This window comes from Falco cherrug, chromosome 3 (genome assembly GCF_023634085.1).
Source record: "Falco cherrug isolate bFalChe1 chromosome 3, bFalChe1.pri, whole genome shotgun sequence".
Lineage (NCBI taxonomy): Eukaryota > Metazoa > Chordata > Aves > Falconiformes > Falconidae > Falco > Falco cherrug.
Genome location: NC_073699.1, coordinates 94,141,548 through 94,162,237, shown reverse-complemented (window position 1 = coordinate 94,162,237; position 20,690 = coordinate 94,141,548). Strand labels below are relative to the sequence as shown.

Genomic DNA, 20,690 nt, shown 5'->3' with positions numbered 1-20,690 from the left:
GGAAATTGAGGATGGGTATGATAAGAATAAGATGGTTCTTCCCAACTGTGCCTTCTGCTGTTCAGCTATTCTCTGTAGCCTAATTCATATTCTGATCAGAGAAGGGGTAGCTGCAAATCAGGGTTTTTTATTAACACCATGTACTTCAAAAGGTGCTCATGTTCACACATATGCACACATGTACTCAGACTGTTCTCCCCAGCCCTCATTTCCTAGGGACACTCTACAGCTGAGCTGCAATGGCTAATCACGATGCAAATGATGACTGTAGGAGTTTAGGTATGATTTTTAGGGACCACTTTACCAAAAACACTTTGCAAGATGTATCTTTTGTGTGTAAAACATAGGTACAAATGTTAAAACAGCTATCAAGTAAATTCACTTATGATAAACCCCATCCTTTTATCCAAAACTGGTTAAAAAGAACTAGAGCATATTTCCTATTGGTTTCAAGATCTCTCCCCACCCCCCACCCCCTTTATATTGCTGTGGTTGCGTATGCATACTGACACATACCTGTATCTCCGAAGACACACACTTGCATAGCAAGTTGCTTAGGCACATTTGAAACGGGAGTTTATTCTTACATAAAATGCATAATGTACACTCACAAAGATGCATTTAACTCTGCTGTAGGCATGCAGCTATTCAGACTGTGATAATTACCTAGGACTGCCAGTCAGAAACCAGGGTCCCACTAGGTAGATGGAGCACAAAAAGACAGCCCCTGTCCTGATGAACTTTCCACCCTAGAACAGTGTTGGAGAAGACATACTGAGGCAGGAGGCACAAGACAACTACAACTGTAAACTGCATGGAAACCACAATCATTGAGTAGTAAAATTTGAGTCACTTCTCAGGTCAGGGCCAAAGACTAAAGTCAGGACAGTTACTGTACTATCCCCTCCCAGCCAGAATTCTATTCACCACACTGTAATTGAACCGATATTGGAAAAAAATATTGGCAAAAGTGTAAGGGTTACCCTCCTTAACTAGCTACATACTTTTGTAGAGACAGTAAGACAGAGCTCTCAACATCTGTGGATTCCTGCTGAAACCACCACCAGCTGGTTCTTGTGGCTTCACATAACCAATACAAAATCTATTGTTGTTTTAGATTTCCAGTTTTACTCCTTCACCTAATATTAATTTAATGTGGTTTCAGCATATATATCACCGCTGGAAATTGCTCCACGGCTTATTTAAACGCTTTGTATAACCATTATACTTCATCATTTGGGATGCAATAAAGATTGGTTGATATATTCAGCAGCAGAATTACTCATTTGTGAGCTATTTGTTTTAAAGAGCCTCAACCAGTATATGAGGTTTAGAGATCAGAGGAAAGCACAGTAACACATGCTTTTTGAAGCTTATTGCAGTTTTTGCTAAGTAATCATTTAAATGGTATCTGGTGTACTTTGACTAGGTTGCATTGACTTTTGCCTACAAAAAAAAAGACACTAGCAGCAAAATGATTCTACTTAAATATAACTGTATATTGCAGCAGCATTCCTGACTGGAAATTCCTTTATTTTCATCATGTTGGGGTGAGCTCAAAATTCAGTCAAGGCTACAGTTGCTCCTTTTTGTTTAAAAACAAATTGGAAGGACGTCCCTGTTTCCAGTTGTTAGGAATCTCTTTCACTTGTATTGATGATAAACCTGCTGGGCGTACCGCATTCTCTACATATTCACCTGTCATTCTTTAAACCAGTAACATGCTCGAAATTCAGCCACACCTGAGATGGACAGTCTTGAGGCACTACTGGTTTTTCTTTCGCTTGTACCAAAGCCTTTTGTGGGATGTGCTGTGAATATTATCACTCCTGAAGATTCGTGAGAGGCTGGGTTTCTGTTATTTCATTCCAACTTTTAAGACTACAGAGAGACACTTAAAAAAAAAAAGAAGTTATCTTGACCCTTTCATTTGTTTTTGAACAGGTAACATTCCTTTTTTTTATGTGAAAATATTTTTACCTTAATTGCATGGAAGGACAATGGCAAACACCTGTTTGGGAAGATATGGAGAGTCCAATTTGAAATCCACAGGACACATCTACAGGTTCAGTGGCCTTTGGATCTCGCAAGCATTGCACAGTTGTGTTTTGCTTGAGATGCCACTAATGGAATCAAAGTCACAAAAAACTTTCAACAAGAACAGCTGTATGTCTTCAAGTTACTCTGTCCTTTCTTCTCTAGTCACTGAATTTTCTTTCAGTTACTTCTGGGCTTCTTCCTTTTTTCCCCCAGGACTGAGGTTCTGGTTGTCCAAGATACATGGAAGGAAAAGGTAGAAGACTCCCAGCTAGCAAAGGCTCCTCTTTCCACCCTGGCTGCTCACTTCCCTCACCGACCCATCACCTTTCCCTTGTGCTGCTTATGCATGCGGGCCACAGTGCTGTGACACATGATCCAGCGGCAAAGCCACCTTCAGGTTTTTTCCTCCCATCCTTCCTCAGTCACTTCTGAGTTTATCCTGCCTCCAAAAAGAGAAGTGCTGTCTCCTCGGTTCTGCTGAGGGCATGGGGCAACACTGAGAAGTAGATCAGGGAACTGACAATAGCTTTAAGGAACTGCAGAGAAAAAAGGGTCCCTGATCCACCTCACAGCGTAGCCACAAAAGTAGCTGCTGCAGTACAACTGGAACAGCAGAGCAAAACAGTACGTGGGTACATGGGAAAGAAGAAAAATTAACTTCTCATCCTGATGCTGGTGACAACCAAGGCTCTGGGAATAAGTGGTACAGACCAGTCACAAAACCACCAAAATCCTTCAAACAGAGAGAAGTTTCAACTGCTGTCTGTGACTGACCTGAAATCAAAAGAGATGACATCTTCCAGGTGGAAACACTGGTATTTTACATTGCCAGCTTCCAAAAGCCCTCGTGGCACTCTCTAGGTTTGTTAGTAAAGCCTGGACTTCCCACATAGATAAGAACTTGAGCAAATCATCCAGGTTTTAGAATTATCTGCCATGTCATAAAAACTCTATTAGGGATTTAACTGTGTGCTAGCATAGAAAACTGAAAGTAAGGATGCAATAGTTTGTTCTTTGTACATACATATACATAGAAACACACACTCCACCCACTCTAAACAAATTCCACCGGGACAGTTGTGTACAAAGCAGAAATCTCTTAATGTCCAGAAAGAAGAGCTCAAACAGCTATTTTACTACAAGTCACCACCAGCAAGACCAAATCTGCTATTGGCACGTGACAACTTAATGGAGGTGAACATCAGAGTTTTCAAATATTCTAGAACTGTGAAAACAACCTAGAATTTAAGTATTTTCAAGGAACACAGGTGAAGGGGAGGAAAAGAGCTATAGTTTTGCTAATGAGTATCATAGCCTCCTCTGTACATCTGACTATTATCAAGGTGGCTGCTAGATGGATGACATGGATTTGCTTCATCCTTTGGTGCTCCAGCAGACAACAGATGGAGACATTATGTAAGATAAATATCACTAACTAATCTAAGCACAAAGGGCTATTGACCTTTTTCCAAGTACAAGCAGAAAGGAATTAAACTATTGCTGATTTGTCCAGGTTCAACTGGAGGCTATTAGTAAGACTGGGTGTGTGGAGGGATGGAAACAGGGTATGAGTGAAAACCTGTATCATTGGTATTAGTTCAAAGGGTAGCAGCTGGATTGCTGGAAATCACATCCCCCATCCATGGTTATTTTTACCAAGAGTTTCAGTAATATCATCTCAGTGCAGCCTTAGTCATGGGCCTGGGTTCTGGCACACTAAGTGTTCCACAGATCGAGAATCAAAATGTGGAGTTCAGTGATGGTTCCTGCCCCTAAAAGCTGATACTAACTGTAGGACAAATGACAACAAGCAGGTGAAGGCTGGAGGTAAAGTCTACTGGAACCATGGAATGAAACTCACAAAAATGACAGACAGGTCTTTCAGCTCTTCACCACCTCAGACAGGTACTGCCAGCTGTTGTGGTAGGCATCACAAATAATTGGGAGCTGATGAAGGTGAGGCTTGAAAGAGAACAGGGAAGCGGGTATCAGAGAGAGCACCTCCCCAGTGTGAGAAGCAGTATCAGAGAAAACTGAAAATGCTGACATGGTGTCCTGTTTCAGCTGGGATAGAGTTGATTTTCTTCTTAGTAGCTGGTACAATGCTGTGTTTTGGATTTGGTGCGAGAATAATTTTGGTAACAGATGTTTTTAGTTGTTGCTAGGTAATCTTTATACTAAGTCAAGGGCTTTTCAGTTTCTTAAGTCTGGCCAGTGGGGAGGTTGGAGGGGCACAAGAACATGGGAGGGAGCAGAGCCAGGACAGCTGACCTGAATTGGCCAAAGGGATATTCCATACGATAGAACATCATGCTCAGTATATAAACTGGAGGGAGTTGGCTGGGATCTCCCAGTTGATACTCAGGGACTGGCTGGATATTGGTCAGTCAGTGGGTGGTGAACAACTGTATTTCTAACTGTGATATTGCACATCACTTGTTTTTGCTCCCTTCCCTTCAGATTTTATTCCTCTCCCCTTCTCCATCCTCCTTGTTACAATTGTTGTTATTATTAAATTATTGCTTTGTGGTTTTTTTCCTCTTATTTAATTATTAAATTGTTCTTATCTCAACCCTTGAGTTTTACATTCCTTTCCGATTCACCTCCCCATCCCTCTGGGGAGATGGAGGTGGAGTGAGTGAGTGGCTGCATGGTACTTAGTTTCTGGCTGGAGTTAAACCATGAAAAATGGGGATTTCACAAGTAGGAAGAAATGCTGAAATCACTGTGCAGTTTGATGCAGGCACCAGTTTCTGCATAAGGACTAAGAACTGCTGGTGAGAACAGGCTATGAAGAGCCTTGACAGTGAAGAAAAGCAACATCTCCATGATGAGCCACAGAAGGTGTAACAAGAAAACATGCAAAGAGAAGAACTCGGCTCTGCTGAGAAGGACCGGGGGGCTCCAGGTGGGAGGCGATTGGGCATGAGTGCACCCTGGCAGCAAAAAGAGCACAGCCAGGAGATCACGGGGAGTGATTATCCCTCTTTACCCAGTGCTTCTTAGACCGCATCCAGCATGCTGCATCCAGTTTCAGCCGCCTCCCCCAGCACAGGAAAGACATTGACAAACTGAAGCAATTTCGGCAATGGGCCACCAAGAAGATCAGGGGTCTGAAACACTTGCCCTGTGAGGAACGGCCGAGGGAGCTGGGTTTGTTCAGCCTACAGAAAAAACAGCTTCAGGGGAACCTAAAAGCAACCTACAAGTACATATAAAGAGGTCATCAACAAGATAGACGCAGGGTTTTCACTCCTATGCACGGTGGGAGGATGAGAGGCAATGGATGTAAGTCAAAACAAGAGAATTTCAGAATGGATAAAAGAAAAAACATGAGGACAGTCAAGCAGTAGAATAGGTTGCCCAAAAAGCTTGTGCAGTTTCCGTCTTTGGAGGTTTTCAAGATGCAGCTGGATAATGTTCTGAGCAACCTGGCCTGACTTCAGAGACGACCCTACTTGGAGCAGGAGGTGGGCCTAGACATCTCCTGAGGTCCCTTCCAACCTGAATTAGCCTTAGATCCTAACACGATGAAGATGAATGAAAGCCAGGCTGTGGGGGGAAGGTAAGGCAGGTTTTGGTTCCCATATTGCTGTTTCTAGCACACTGAACTAATACAGGTAACATGCGTCAATACCCTCCCATATCTACACTTCTGTACAGGGTGAGATACAATCTTGCTTTTCAACAAGAGATGGACAGGTTATAGAACGGCAGCCGCGGAAAAAAATCCTCAGTTAGGTTTTACTTGGGGAAATAAAAGCTAAGAATAGCCAGAGAAAACACTGAATGTGTTTGGAAAATTCATTACATTGAAATGCTTAGCGCACAGGTCCAGTTGTGCTCCAGTGAAATGCCATGCATGTCTGAGCATCTGTTTACTATAACGTATGATGGAAAATCCACTATATTACTCGTTTGTGGTTCACTGGTATGTAAGCTGCTTGTTTTTCAGACCTGGACTTAAAAAGTCCACAAAATAAGTTAGTGCAGAATAGCATTGGATATACAAGTTTTCATCTCTTCTGTTTTTGAGTTTTGGAGAGCTGCTATAGATGTTTCAGTCATTACTCTCAGACAACACATTCCTTGCTTTCAACACCACCCTTCACTGAGACTGGGGATAATACATTAAAGTACAGAATGGCTTTGATAGTTTGTGGTCATAATTTTTGTGGTCACTCATACTTCTTGATTTTCCAAAAAGAGACCAAGAGTAGATACGTACAGTACAAAGTCTGAGAAGACTCTTGATTGATTTAGAAAAAGACTTTTGCACCAGTCTCAACAGTTTTTTGACTTAAAACTGCTCTCCTTTTCTGTGCCTTTTTCCTCTTCCCCTGCCCCCGCTCATCTTGTTTAAATTTTCTGTTTGCCCGCAGACTTTTTCATATTGTCCCCAATGCCCAAAATACAGCTTTTTTCTCTTACTTGGTCTCCTCTCAGTGGTTTGTTTTTTCTTGTATCCAATCTCCTCATTTCTGAGCCCCTATTTTCTTCTTGCCTTCCTTTGTTTTAAGCCAATTGTCTTTGATTGAGAATGGGAATCCAAGCCCTGTTTACTCTCCAGATGCTTGTTTGTTGACTTTCTTTACCCAAGTGTTGATCAGTAAAACTGGCTTGGATCAAAGATTTTGCAAATGAAGTTTGTGGTTTATCAGATTAAACTCTCATTGCTCATAACGGCCATTTTGAAAGTTTCTTCTGCTTCAGTCCTTCAAGTTGGTGATCACTCTATCTGGATCCCCGGTAGTATGGAGATCTCTGACCTGAAACTATTTAGGCATTCAGCTTATGTTTGAGTGAGCACAGGACTCATCCCATTGTTTTAAATGGGACTGCCTGCACGTTTAAAGCTCAGCATGTCCTTCAGTACTTGCCTGACTGGGGCTAGAGGACGCAGGTTCCTAGAGCTTCAGCACCAGCACTGTCTACAAACAATATGAGATATAACATCCTGATAAGAGAAGACTTGATGACCAAGTGATTTCTAATCCAATTGTGCAGCTTAGTGCAGCATCTCTGCAAAGAAGATATTTTTCCATCTTTTCATGGCTATCCAATACTAAAAAAGGGAGTTTCACAATGTTCTGCAGAGTATACAGACAAACCTGAGATGATGTACAGCATTGTAAAGGTTTTATGGATATTCACTTAGGATGATCTACGTAAGTCACTCATAAGAAATTCAACCTTCCCAAAGTCACGCCAATAAAATGTTTATGCTACGCCATCATCTATTCTCTGTTGTACTTCCACAAGCATACACACACACTATATATCTTCAATTACAGTAAAAGTAATTAGACAATAAATCACAGTTGAGGCTGTACCTCATTTGTTCAGACATCCAAGTTAAATTTACATACTAATGTTGCGTATTTGCCTTTAATAGATGCACTATTAGAAAGTAAACATAATAAATGAATAACCATTTAAGCATGGAGTTACCTAATCTGGATGAAAAATATCTGAAAATGTAGCAGCCGGTGAATCTATTTACTTTTTTATCGGAAAATAAAGCTAATCACAGACTAAGAAGATAAATATAAATTATATGGAGTAGCATACTAATGATGGATCAGACAGACCCACCCTGTGCAGTGAATGTAATAAGATCAAACTGGTTGAAATGGCTGGCTTATAATTTTGACGCTCTCCTTCTCAAGCATGGAATAAAGGATATAGACTAAGACGTTTTAATTTGCAAAAGTTTCCCCTTGGAGATGCCAGTGAATTTTATTTTCAGCATCTTCTAAGGCTTCAGAACAAGCTATATGTCTCCCAGCAACTCCCAGCAATGAGGTATGTGCAGAGGAAAGATGCACAGGGATGATGACTGTCTCAGAAACCCAAAAAGTGCACAGCAAGGTAAAAAAGTTGTACTGTGTAACTGTGAGCAAGAGGGCTCACATACGTAGCAAACAGTGCAAACTGGGCTACGGATAAATCCTCTGCCATTGCAATAGGGGCTTAATTCCTACGGCACGCTAAGCAAAAGCAAATCGGGGTGAGTGAGGCCCAGCCTTTGCTATATTGCACAGGAGAAAGATGAGATGACTTTGATTTCCTTTCCCATATAACGAATCGCTTCTTTCCACACAATTACATCTTTCTGAAGACACACTTTTTCTCATGTCCGCTAACATTGACTCCTCACTTTCCGAAGCAGAGGCAGTCTCCTAGCTTAGGGCCACATATGCCATTCTGGCTGCATCTGTGCCCGAGGTGAACAGTGCCAATTCAAGCTGCTTGTCAACTCTCCTCACTTCACTGCCAAAGGTTACTACTAGTCCCTCAGGTCTCCCAGCAGAGCTGCTCTAGGAGCTTTGGCTATCCTGGCACCATCAGAAGGAGCAGCACCCAGAGATGATGGAAGGGAGTGGTAAAAAGTAGGTGGTGCTAGGCTTACTGCAGATACTGCAGAATATTACAGATATTGCAGAAATGAGGAAAAGAAGAAAGCAACTCCCATAATCTCACAAAGGGAGTCTGCAGTCCACTAGGAATCTGATCCAGATTCCCTCTGCACCAGCGTGCTTCCCTTTGAACAGCATAAACATGCTTCTGTTGACCTCAGTTCCAGCCACAAGGCTCATATGCAATTGAAATAAATAATTATTTAAACTACAGAAGCCACAACTGCCAGCAATATCAAATGAAAGTGAATTCGTAAGGAGAGAATGCACCAGCAGTCAACTGACATGACACGCTGCTTGCTCGCCGTGGCAGGGAAATGATGGAGGTTCCAGGAACTGTCCTGCCACCAGAGCCCATTCATTTTAATCAGCACCTCTGGGCACACCTCACTTCATTTGAACCATGAGTGCCTTCCTTCCCTAAATGTCATTTCATTTTTGTACCTTTTCTTGAGAGTTTTCAGCCCATGGACACATCTCTTTTTTTTTTTTTAAGAATGCTGGCTCAGCATGAACCTGAAAGTGATTACATGCACCTACACTCAGAGCCCTGACAAACACACATGTAACACAGTGTGCTAAATCAGATCCAAGCCATTTGTTTTGTTCCATTACTCCTTGCAGGTGCTTAGTCCCTCCTGCCATGCCCGTCCTCAGCCTTTCGTTTCAGGCTGAGCAGAATGCCTACATAAGTGATTGAAGGCAAGTTACCAGCCTCTGATCCCCTACACTGCTGTGACTTGTGTCAAATTATAGTTTGGTAATCCAAACCAATGCAGTAATTTGATCTGTGGGGAGCAGCACTCTAACACCACTGTGCTGAGTGGCCACAACGGTACAAGCACTGTCAGCTTTTCCCAGCAGCTTTTTGACCTGCTGAAGCCTGCACACATACACTGAGCAACTGATGACAGAGGGAAAAGTCTGACATGTTCAGGCTGTTAAAAGGCACAAAACATATACTTTAAATCCCAAGAAAATGCTCCAATTAAATTCCATTTTTGAACAAGAGTATATTTAGCCCAGCTATTATTGAAGTTTACTGCTATGACTTCATGCATTTGAAGAACATTTTAATGAACAGAAAGAAAAATATTTATGATAGCGTATAATATTCAGATTATACAAAATGATGGCAGGAGTATCCAAAAGCTGAGAGGTCTGTCTCAGTTAGGCACATAAAGAATGGACATTTACCCAGGACTTCTGAGGCTGAAGGACTCAATGTGTGTAATGAAAGGCTCTCAGAATACCTGGTCTGTCTTGCTTCAGTTGAGTCAGGCTGAAAAGTACTGCATGGCCTTGCATGCAGAAAATCTGACATTTTTTAAATATCCATTGAGATTTCTTGCAACATCAACACTGGAGGACAGGCTAAAAGTTTTCTTTCAAATATGATATGAATTAACCATGTGATTAATTATGACTCTTTAGAAAGTAAGACAAGTGGAGAAGGTCTGCCAACTTGGTTTTACAGCACACGTTAAAAATAACAGAAAGGAAAGAAATACAAATTGTCTTATTAGCTCCAATCACCCAAGACCTTATGGTAGCACCAAAGATTAATTCATGGTATTCTCACTCAAAGGGTCATTAACCTTTTTGGTCAATTGGTCAATAACCAATGCTAGTATGTAGTAGAAGTATGTACAGAACTGACCTTGAAAAAGCTCTATGTCAGATATCAGATGAAAGGTGGACACAGACTTCCTATCAAACAAAAAACCAAGCTTGCCTCTAGTCTCTTATATTCAGAGACAGAGTTGAAAAATATGAACTAAGAGTTAGGGAGAATTATTTTACCAAAACTGAAGGTGGGATATCCAAGTGGGTGTGTGTATGTATGTGTTAAAAGGAAAAAGAGAAAAAAGAAAAAGAAAAAGATAAAAGGTCCCTAAGAAATGCTTGATACCAGAGCAAAAATCTGTTTCTAAAGCATTGGCTATATCCTTTCTTTGGAAGAGAGAAAGACTGCAAACAAGCCAGCTTTCCGCTTCTGCTACCCCTCTCCCACACCCCTCATTCTCCCAGTCTGTATACTTTTCATTGGCCTGTTTGTTAGGATACAAGGGCAAACACGTTAATGCAAGAATGGTCTGTCAATGGCCTGGTGATATTACTCCAGTCTTTTCCTTTGGTCTAAGTTAGAGCACAGTGTCAGCTTCCTTGAAGCCCCCCATCTATTGTATCATACCTCCTGATTCACGTTATTACTTCAAAATGTACATCGGCCAGCAAGCTTCAACTTCATGACTCTACAACATCATTTCTGGGTTGTAGAGCTTTTCTCCTTGTTCCAAGCTGAACCAACACCAGCTGAAACCAAAGCTGCTCAGCAAGAAGAAATGCTTAAAAGAACTACCAAGACATTGTCACTACTCTCCTATTGATGACACAGTTACCCAGCAAAACAGTGCAAAACCATGTGCTCCTAGTGACTCCTGCTTAGCTGAGGTTTACCAAACAGCACCAACTAAAAAAAGAAAAAATATTTCCGTCACTTTTAGTTTTCTAGAAACCGTGTGCTTTCCTCTGAGTCTATCCACAGTAAACTATGCCTCTGTCACCTTCAGATTGGTTCACTACACCTGACTTCATTTGAAGTTAAACATGAAAATGATAAGCAACTCAGAGAAGAACACCCATCCCTCTCTTTGGCTCACCTTCAACATCAGACCATATCATTCTGACAATCTGGGCTTTTCCTACAAAAAACAATCTGCTGCTAATATCAGTTTGAGATGTGGATCCACAATTTCAAAGCAAGTAAGAAATCTCATCTTAGTTCCATCAGAGATGAGACTGCAATCTATAAAACGGCCACAATCTGTGCTCCTCAAGAGCAAAGCCAATCCGAAAGGTATGGGCTGAAAAGAAGGAGACTTGAGAACTCCTTATTGAAAAGAATAACAGACATTCTGTAGGAGATCAGGGAAACCTACAGGCAGGCCCACTTTCATGAACAGTGACAAAAATCTGTCTTTCTGTAGGTGGTAACGATAATCTGAATACCCCAATGCCACTAGCAGCAAAAAACCTCCAAACAAAAAATGAAACCAGAACAAAAGAAAAAAACTAACCAAGAAAACCCACCCTATCCCTGAACCTATCCAAACACTATTTTGACTTTTTGACTTTACCAGAGATGTGCCAGAACTGCCATGAATTAAAAAATGGATGCTGCTACTGATTTCATGTGGAGACTACACAAATACCATCTAATATATGAACAATTGCCATTAATATCAAATATCATCATCTATCGTTGTTTTCCTCTTTTACATTTTTCAATTCTTTATAAACACAATCAAGCTGTTTACAAACAAAGCATGTAAAATGGTAAAAGGCAGCAGCGAAAAGTGTTTTGCTGCTTTAGCACTTCAGAGTTTTTCAAGCATCTACACAGCTATGTCAGCTCAAGTCCCCCGAAGACCAGTGATACCTCCTGACTTGGACCTTCCCATGCTCATGCTGCAGAGTATTATAGCAGTAGCATTTCCACTCAATCCAGTTATGCTGGATTACTTTGTAACTACAAAAAGTAACCTAAGGTTGCTAACTACAAAAATCACCTCAGCAGAGGAGCTGCAAAACACATACAAACTGAGCCTGCACTCTCCCCCCACTATCACCTGGAAGAAAGAGTTGACATACTGAAGGTGGCAAGGCACGTTCACAAAGAATTTTGCCAAAGTTTAACGACGCAACTCACATTGACTCCAACGACTGTAAAGTGAAAACAATGGAAAACAATTGGGAACGTGTTATGATATTTGAATGTTCAGTATCAAGCACATTTTTATAATGAAACAGAATTAGGGACACAATTCAAGAACATACCCAAATCAGACAAAGGTTAAATCAACCCCTATTCTGGATAAATTTAAGAGTTAAATATATACTTACTATATCACTGGGTATCAGCAGCAACTCACTATTTTACCTGGTTGAAAAAGATGTTATCATCTAAAGCTGGATTTTATTGCAGTATATCAGAGAATCATGTGTCCCATTTTCAGCTAGGATAGAGTTAATTTTCTTTTTAGTAAGCTGGTGCAGTGCTGTGTTTTGGATGTGGTGTGAGAACAATGTCGGTAGCACACCAATGGGTTTGGTTGTTGCTACGTAACATTTATACTAAGTCAAGGACTTTTCAGTGAGAGGGCTGGAGGGGCACAAGAAATTGGGAGGGGACACAGCCAGGACAGCTGACCCAAACTGACCAAAGAAATATTCCATACCATATGGCATCATGCTGAGTATATAAACTGGGGGAAGAAGTAAGGGAGGGGATGTTTGGAGTGATCTAGTACCCATCACGCGTGATGGAGCCCGGCTTCCCTGGGGATGGCTGAACACCCGCCTGCCCATGGGCAGTGATGAGTGAACTCCTTGTTTTGCTTTGCTTGCACACGCAACTTTTGCTTTGCCTATTAAAACTGTTTTTATCTCAACCCACGAGTTTTCTAACATTTTATCTTCTGATCCTCTCCCCCCTCCCACTGTGGGGAAAGTGAATGAGTGGCTGTATGATGCTTGGTTGCCAGCTGGGGTTAAACCATGACATATGATAGCTATAAAGCTGTGCTTTAAAAGCTAATCTGTTAATAGCACAAAATTTTAATTATGTGATATTCTCTGGGGCTACATATACTTCTTACTGACAGAAAACCATTATAATATATATTATTTTACCTGGAATTTTATTTTTTGCCAAATGTGAGGCACAACAAACTGTTTCAAGAAGCGTTCATCTTCACTCCAGAACAGTCGAATGTCAGGGATATTGTACAGGATCATGGCCAGCCTCTCCAAACCCAAGCCAAATGCCCAGCCAATTTTATCCTGAGCACCAGCTGCAATAAACAAACAAACAAACAAACAAGATAAAAATTCAAGAGCTTAAGTTCACAACATGAAAAATTGCTGTTAAAATGTTCACCTGTTTACCAAGAAAAAAAAATATAAAAGTGAAGTTGCAAAACAGAAAAGCCTACAAGGTAACTGCCAAATGAAAGATTTGAAGATTACAAGAACTGCAGCAAGGGTGGACACATCACTGAGAAACCAAAAATAGTATTAAAATAAAGCCACATCCTTGGCAATTTGTGTCCAAAGTTTCAGATAGACTTTGAGAAATGCTGCATAATGCTATACACCACTTACCTTTATCATCCTTAGATCAGAGTACCTCCACATCTGACTCCGTTGTGTTTTATAAGAGAGGTACACATTAATTTCCCCTTCAGAGTATTTCACTTGGGCTGACAGACCAGGCCAAGTCTATGCAGTATTAACATCATTAGCAACATTTGAGCAGATCAAAATTGCCTCTTTTGAGGCATCTGGAAGAAACAGAGCAATGGGATGTGAGGCACTGCCTCATTAGCATCACACCTCCAACCAGGGAACTCCTGGGCTGCTGCCCCTGGGAAAAGCCACTGCTCCAACATGCACAAGCCTCTTTTATGCAGCATTAAATATAAAAAGACAAGAATACTTAATACAGGAGAGCTGTACAGATATTAACAATGCAACATTTCTGTCAGGAAAGTAAATATTCATACCTTCCTTCATTTACAGGGTAGCAGCACAGTCATTAAATAGGGATTTTTCCAACACCAGGAACCGACTCCATGTTTAGCCATCATCCTACTGATTTTGAAATAAGTTGAGAGCCCAGTAGCTCTGGAAAAGGCTCAGAGCTTTTCAAAACTTTAAACAAATGCCTAAATAAACACACTTATGCTGAAAGGATGTGTGCCTGTGTGACAGATTTGACTCTTCACCATCAGCACCGGCAGCATGCTCCTGCGTCATATAACATCACTGTACAACTCACAGCTACCCAGGCAGACCAAGCCCATACCTGCCTCCACCAGTATGAATTTAAACTCTGATTTTTTTGGAACTTTGAACTCAGCAGCTTGCCCACCATCATGTAGAAGGCTGGAGGCAGAAGTCTACTTTCAGACCCCTGCCTCTGCTATCCAAAATGAGACAGCTCCCGTTATTTGGGCACTGATCACATCCTGAAGTATGCAGTCATGCTCAACGCTGAGACAAAACAGTCCAGAGTTCTGTTTAAATAGAGGCAGGCACAACAAGCTTGGGAAAAGATCACACAGTCATGGCTTTAATTCTTTCAATTAATTTGAATTAATTGATTAATTTGAGTTAATTTATAGTTCTTCACTGTGAGAGCGGTGAGGCACTAAAGCAGGTTGCCCAGCGAAGTTGTGGATGCCCCATCCCTGGAATTGCTCAAGGTCAGGCTGGATTCAGCTTTGAGAGACCTGGTCCAGTGGAAGATGTCCCTGCCCATGGCAGGGGAGTTGGAACTAGATGATCTTTAAGGTCCCAACCCAAACCATTCTATGATTCTATGAACCTTCTTATTTATCTGGAATATCAAGTCCTTATAAGAACTCCTCTGTGCCTCATCTGCAACCTCAGCAGTATTTCACTGCCATGGGAATTTGGTCAACTTCACAACAGTACTTCCTAGAGGAGTCTGGATATCCTGCCTTGTCCCTTGTGTGCCCCTAGGCAAGATTTTGCACTTTCTGACTTTTCAAAGTAGTTTATCAAATGAATAGTGGAAGTCCCCAGGAACTTGTCTTTTAGATGATCCTCATACAATTATCAGCCTTCAAACCACAAAATTCTCAAGTGTCCACAGTCAAAGTCCTAGCAGTGACGAACTCCTTCTTCTTGGGGGTGGGGGTGTGTGGGCAGGGAGAGAAGAGAAAAAAACATAGAACATTCAGGTAATTAGAATTCCTTCTCAAATCAGCACTGGCAAATCTCCAGTGTGCTCCACATCTCCAGTTATTTAGTTTCTGATCTCTTCTCCAGCTTCCTATTTGTAAAGCTCCAAGTCAATGTAGTATGTAGTGTTGACTCAAAGCATCTGAAGAACTACCTTGGGGAGCTCCAGATTAAAGGACCCGTCTAAACACATTTGTGACTGGAAATGACCAGGTGGCTTAGAAGTTACATGTGCAGCTAACCACCTTATTGAGTGAGAGAGCAACCCAAAGCTTTTCACAGCACGCATATACGTTTAAATACACTGAATTTTGGCAAGTACTATGCAAAGAAGTCAAGTGAATGTGAGTCAACATGACAGAAAGAATGAACATAGAACAGCTTTAAATGTGGCAAAAAACAGGTTGAGGTTCTGATGGAGACCTGGCCAAAGTAGCAGATTCCAGAGACCTGGTGGGGCAATCATAGCATCACTGCTTGAAATAACACAGCCCAATGGATAAAGCTTTCCTGACATACGAGCTTTCCCCAACTGGCCCTCAAAGGTTTGCATGCTGCCAGGCTCCTGCTGCCTCACGTGAAAAACTTGACTACCCACCAGAAGAAAATTGCTGGAAGCTTTGCATGTCAGGTAGCTAAAGATGGAAAACTAAAGGGTAAAATGGTTTGACTGGCTTCCCACACTGGAGGCTGAGACAGTCCAGTCTGACTCCAGAAGGTTCCATCACTACAGCTGTCTCTTACAGGGGAGCTCGAGTCCTTATCTTTCTTGAGAAGTCATGTCTATCTGTCCTGCTCTTAAGCTTTGAGCCCAGATGAAACTGTTTACACTTAAATGTAGACCAATCAAGCTATTCTCAAAAAAATGTTGTTAAATGAAGGTTAAATTTGATCAGCCAGGATGGGAAGCTTTGTAATTACTCACTGAGGCATATATAATGACTTGCCAGAACTCATGGATTATCTGAACCCTCAAAATACCCACAGACAGAAATGTTTACTTTCTCAAGTGTGAGGCAAGGTCTTTTGCACTGTACAGAATTTTTAAGGGATATTTTTTAACGTAGTGTTAGGAACAGGTTGACAAAACTTTTTTGTTATACACTCCAGTCACACTTATTTTTATATCTATGCTGGCTTTTATTTAACAACTTTCGCTGCTCCTGTAAAACTGCCAATAAAGAAATCTTTCTTTCAATAGAGCCTAAATTGGGTCTTCAAATTGTTATACTCAGCAGTTACTGAAAAGTGAAAGAAATTAAATTTTGATCTTGGATTGAGGCAAAGTCAGGAGCATACAACAGCCTGCATACAAGGTGTTCTTCACAAAATACCCAAAAATGAATATACCCAAAGGGCATGTTGCTGAAAGCTGGCATGAGTTCCACAAGCAAAGACCTGAATTTGATCTGCTTTCAGTCCCAACCATGGATGTCAGTGGAGCAAGTTCAGGAATTAAAATGGTGGGAAGAGGGGTGGTCAGATTCTCAAGTATACACAGACTACACATCATGTTTTATAAATCAAATCAATGTTTTAAACACTGTAGAAAGTTATAGACATATTGAACGTGTAATTTGACACATAACATCAGAAATTCCTGAAACAAAGAACTATGCCCACATTTGAGCTCTATGTGGTTAATGGACAGCTTATGAACAAGGCTTTGAAGAACAGCTTCTGCAAAATAAATATTTACTTATTACTACAGAATAGGAATGCATATTCTACATGAGGGCCACAGCAATGAGGTAATCATTTAGGTTGGAAAAGACCCTTAAGATCATAGAGTCCAGCTGTAAACCTAACACTGCCAAGTACGCTATTCGTACACTGTCAGAAGTAGCAGCAGCAGTCACCTCATCAATTTCAAGAGAGCAACAGTCTTTCAGCATTTCAGTCTTCTTTTTCAGAAACTCCACAATATACTCAGTAAGCCATTCTTGTGGGCCATCTTATGTCCAGCCACTTTCAGGATCCTCTAAAGAAAGTGCTAAAAGCTCATATAAAGGAGCTAAGTCAGACAACCATAGAATCATTTCAGTTGGAAAAGACCTTTAAGATCATTAAGTCCAACCATTAACCCAGGACTGCCAAGTCCATCCCTAAACCATGTCCCTAAGCACCTCATCTACATGTTCTTTTAAATATCTCCAGGGATAGTGGTTCTACTCTCCCTGGGCAGTCTGTTCCAATGCTTCACCACCCTTTCGGTGAAGAAATTTTTCCCAATATCCAACCTAAACATCCCCTGGTGCAAGTTGAGCTGTTTCCTCTTGCCTGCCACTTGTTACCTGGGAGAAGACACCAACACCCCCATGCCTACAGCCTCCTTTCAGGCAGCAGTAGAGAGAATAAGGTCCCCCCTGAGCCTTTTCCTCTCCAGACTAAACACCCCCAGTTCCCGCAGCTTCCCCTCACAGGACTTGTGCTCCAGACCCTTCCCCAGCTCCGTTGCCCGTCTCTGGACACGCTCCAGCACCTCAGTGTCTTTGTTGCACTGAGGGACCCAAATCTGAACACAGGGTTCAAGAAGCAGCCTCACCAGGGCCCAGCACAGGGGACAATCACTGCCCTTGTCCTGCTGGCCACACTGTTTGGATACAAGCCAGGATGCTGCTGGCCTCCTTGGCCACCTGGGCACACTCCGGCTCATGCCCAGCCGCCTGTCAGCCAGCACCCCCAGGCCCTTTCCCACCAGGCGGCTTTCAGCCACTCTGCCCCCAGCCTGCAGCGCTGCGTGGGGCTGGTGTGACCCACGTGCAGGACCCAGCACTGAGCCTGGTTGAACCTCACACCACTGGCCTCGGCCCATTGGTCCAGCCTGTCCAGATCCCCCTGCAGAGCCTCCTGCCCTCCAGCAGATCAGCACTCCCCCCCAGCTTGGTGTCATCTGCAAACTGACTGCGGGTGCACTTGATCCCCTGGACCAGATCGTCAATAAAGATATTAAACAGAGCTGGCCCTGGCACTGAGCCCTGGGAACACCACCTGTGACCGGCTGCCAGCTGGAGGTAACTCCGTTCACCACCACACTTGGGGCTCGACCATCCAGCAGCTGTTCACCCTGCCTAGAGCACACCTGTCGCAGCCACCAGCAGCCAGTCTCCAGGAGATGCTGTGGGAGACAGTGTCAAAGGCTTTACTAAGGTCCGGGCAGACAACATCCACAGCCTTTCCTCATCTACTATGTAGGTCCTCTTGTCATAGAAGGAGATCAGGTTCATGAAGCAGGACCTGCCTTTCACAAACCCCCGCTGGCTGGGCCTGATCCTCCTGTTGTCCTGCACGTGCCGCATGATGGCACTCAGGATGAGCTGCTCCATAACCTTCCCGGCACTGAGGTCAGGCTGACAGGACTGTAGTTTCCCAGATCCTCCTTCCTGCCCTTCTCGTAGATGGGTGCCACACTGGCTAACCTCCAGTCTTCCACGACCTTCCCAGTTAGCCAGGACTGTTGATAAAACAGTGGAGCGTGGCTTGGAGAGCTCCTCTGTCAGCTCCCTCAGTACCCTCAGTAAAACCAATGTTTTATAAAAGCTACATTTACCTGTGTTAAAAATAAGCCATTTAAAACTATTTCCTACTTCAGATAAAACTCTTGTATGTTGGGAGTCAAAGGGTTTACATGGAAAAAAGAATACGCAGGTGTCAGTCTAATCCAGAAGACCTTCTGAATGTTCAGGGTCAGATGGCCGGGACATTAAGCAACTGAGGCCCAAAAGCTTACTGAAGTTTCCTTCTGAACTACTCTCTTCAACAAAAACAAAAATCAAAAATGTCGTATTATTCTCTAACTCCCTTAAATTGATGCATTCAGGCTCCCGTGTGCAATTCAGTTTAAATTACCTCCTAAAATAAGGACTTGGCTTTCAGACTATGCATGCTAAGTGAGCCACTCCTCAAGAAAAGAAGTAAACATTCAATTATGCCTATTCTGTGGAAAAAGAACTTATCTTTCTAAATCTCGTATGTGGAATAATTTTCTAACAATAATAGTCACTCTGAGACCACAGCTCTGTCTCCTGGGTCAGACTGATCTGTGCTGTTTGCTTCACTTGAAAACTAAGCAAAAGCACTAAAGGTTTTGATTAAGTTTTTAATATGTATGTTTATTTTTGTTCCATAATCAAAATAACTGGGTATATACTAAAGGAACAGCATATTTAAAAAATTTCTATCCAGGGAAGCCATCTACCATATTCAACTTTCTTCTAATATGTAATTAACATACATTGTACTATTTTACCAATATTTTAGCAGGCCAAATAGCTGCCAGGAAAACGTTTCTGACAGGGAAAAATGGATGACCAGAGCACAAGAGGACAGGAAAACCAGATTAGCAAGAAGAGGAAAGAGTGAACTAAAGCAACACCAAGGAAGAACTTCCTCTATTTTTTCCCCACCTTGGACTGACACTTTTAGTTTCCAATTCTTTTATCTTTCTGCTTCTGAAGTTATGAATTCCTCAGTTCTCCCTCCTCGCTCCTTTCCATCTTCCTATCTTCACCCAAGTCCACTTCTCCCATTCGCACAAGCACTCCTAAGCATTCACATCAAAATCCATGACAAAACCACCATTAAACAGAAACTCACTTAAAATTTCTTTTCAAAGTTCACAACCATACACTGCAATAATATTCAGCCTTTCAAATTATATACGATAAAATATCCACTTAACTCCCAAGAGCAATACAAAATATCAGTCCTTAAGTACAAACACTTTTATGGTATATGGTCTTCTTTTTTCTCTGTACTTCAGCCTACATATCTGAACAAATGGCTTGCTTCATTTTTGAGTTGTGGTGTTTTTTTCCCTTTATCCCTGCATATCTCAAGACTGGGCATTCTCCATGGAGGAAAGTGCAATTTGCTGTCCTAATTTATGTCACACAGCAAAAAATGAATTGACTCCTTGGGTCTATTTCCCCTAGCTCTGCCTATGGGTTCCAGTATTGCTCTTTTCGTTCTGTGTGGGTAAAAGCAAATTCCAATTCCTTTTATAATGTTTTGTTCATTCAGGCAAAGTTGGATTTTGAGGTTTTGGGTCTTTTAATACCATTAAATCTCCCTAGACGTTGGGGTCATGTAGATTTGAAAAAGTAAAAGCCACAAAGAAATACATGAGGGGCTGACACTTGGCAGAAAGACCATGTCTACAGTACAGTTCAAAAATTCAATTACGAATCTCATTTTTTCAGGGGTATAAGTACAGCTGGACAAATTCACTCCACATATATTCACTGCCCCCAGATGCAACTTTCTTGGCAAAATTTCACCAACACCGAAGTTGACTGTTAAGGGTCTTACAAAATGGTCTTCTCTTCAATAACAACAGGCAGAGCAATGAACAAGAGCACAAAGACCATCACAACGTGATACAATCTTCAAGGGATTAAGACATCTTCAAAAGATACAGAGGCAGCAGTTTATATATCACAGCATGGGATGCTATTAGCA

General features: G+C 41.9%; 1 protein-coding gene across 8 annotated transcripts in view; it reads right to left on the bottom strand.

Annotated features, from left to right (window-relative positions):
- The window catches only part of FARS2 (phenylalanyl-tRNA synthetase 2, mitochondrial), a 249,579-nt gene that overhangs the window by 90,258 nt on the left and 138,631 nt on the right, over nucleotides 1–20,690 (bottom strand). For 7 of the 8 annotated variants that reach the window (XM_055706125.1, XM_055706120.1, XM_055706123.1 and 4 more), the window contains one exon: nucleotides 13,155–13,315. In XM_055706125.1, the coding sequence (XP_055562100.1) occupies nucleotides 13,155–13,315 (161 nt within the window). Of the gene's footprint in view, nucleotides 1–2,760; nucleotides 2,815–13,154; nucleotides 13,316–20,690 lie in introns of those variants that run through there. The other variant, XM_055706124.1, reaches the window with a different exon arrangement.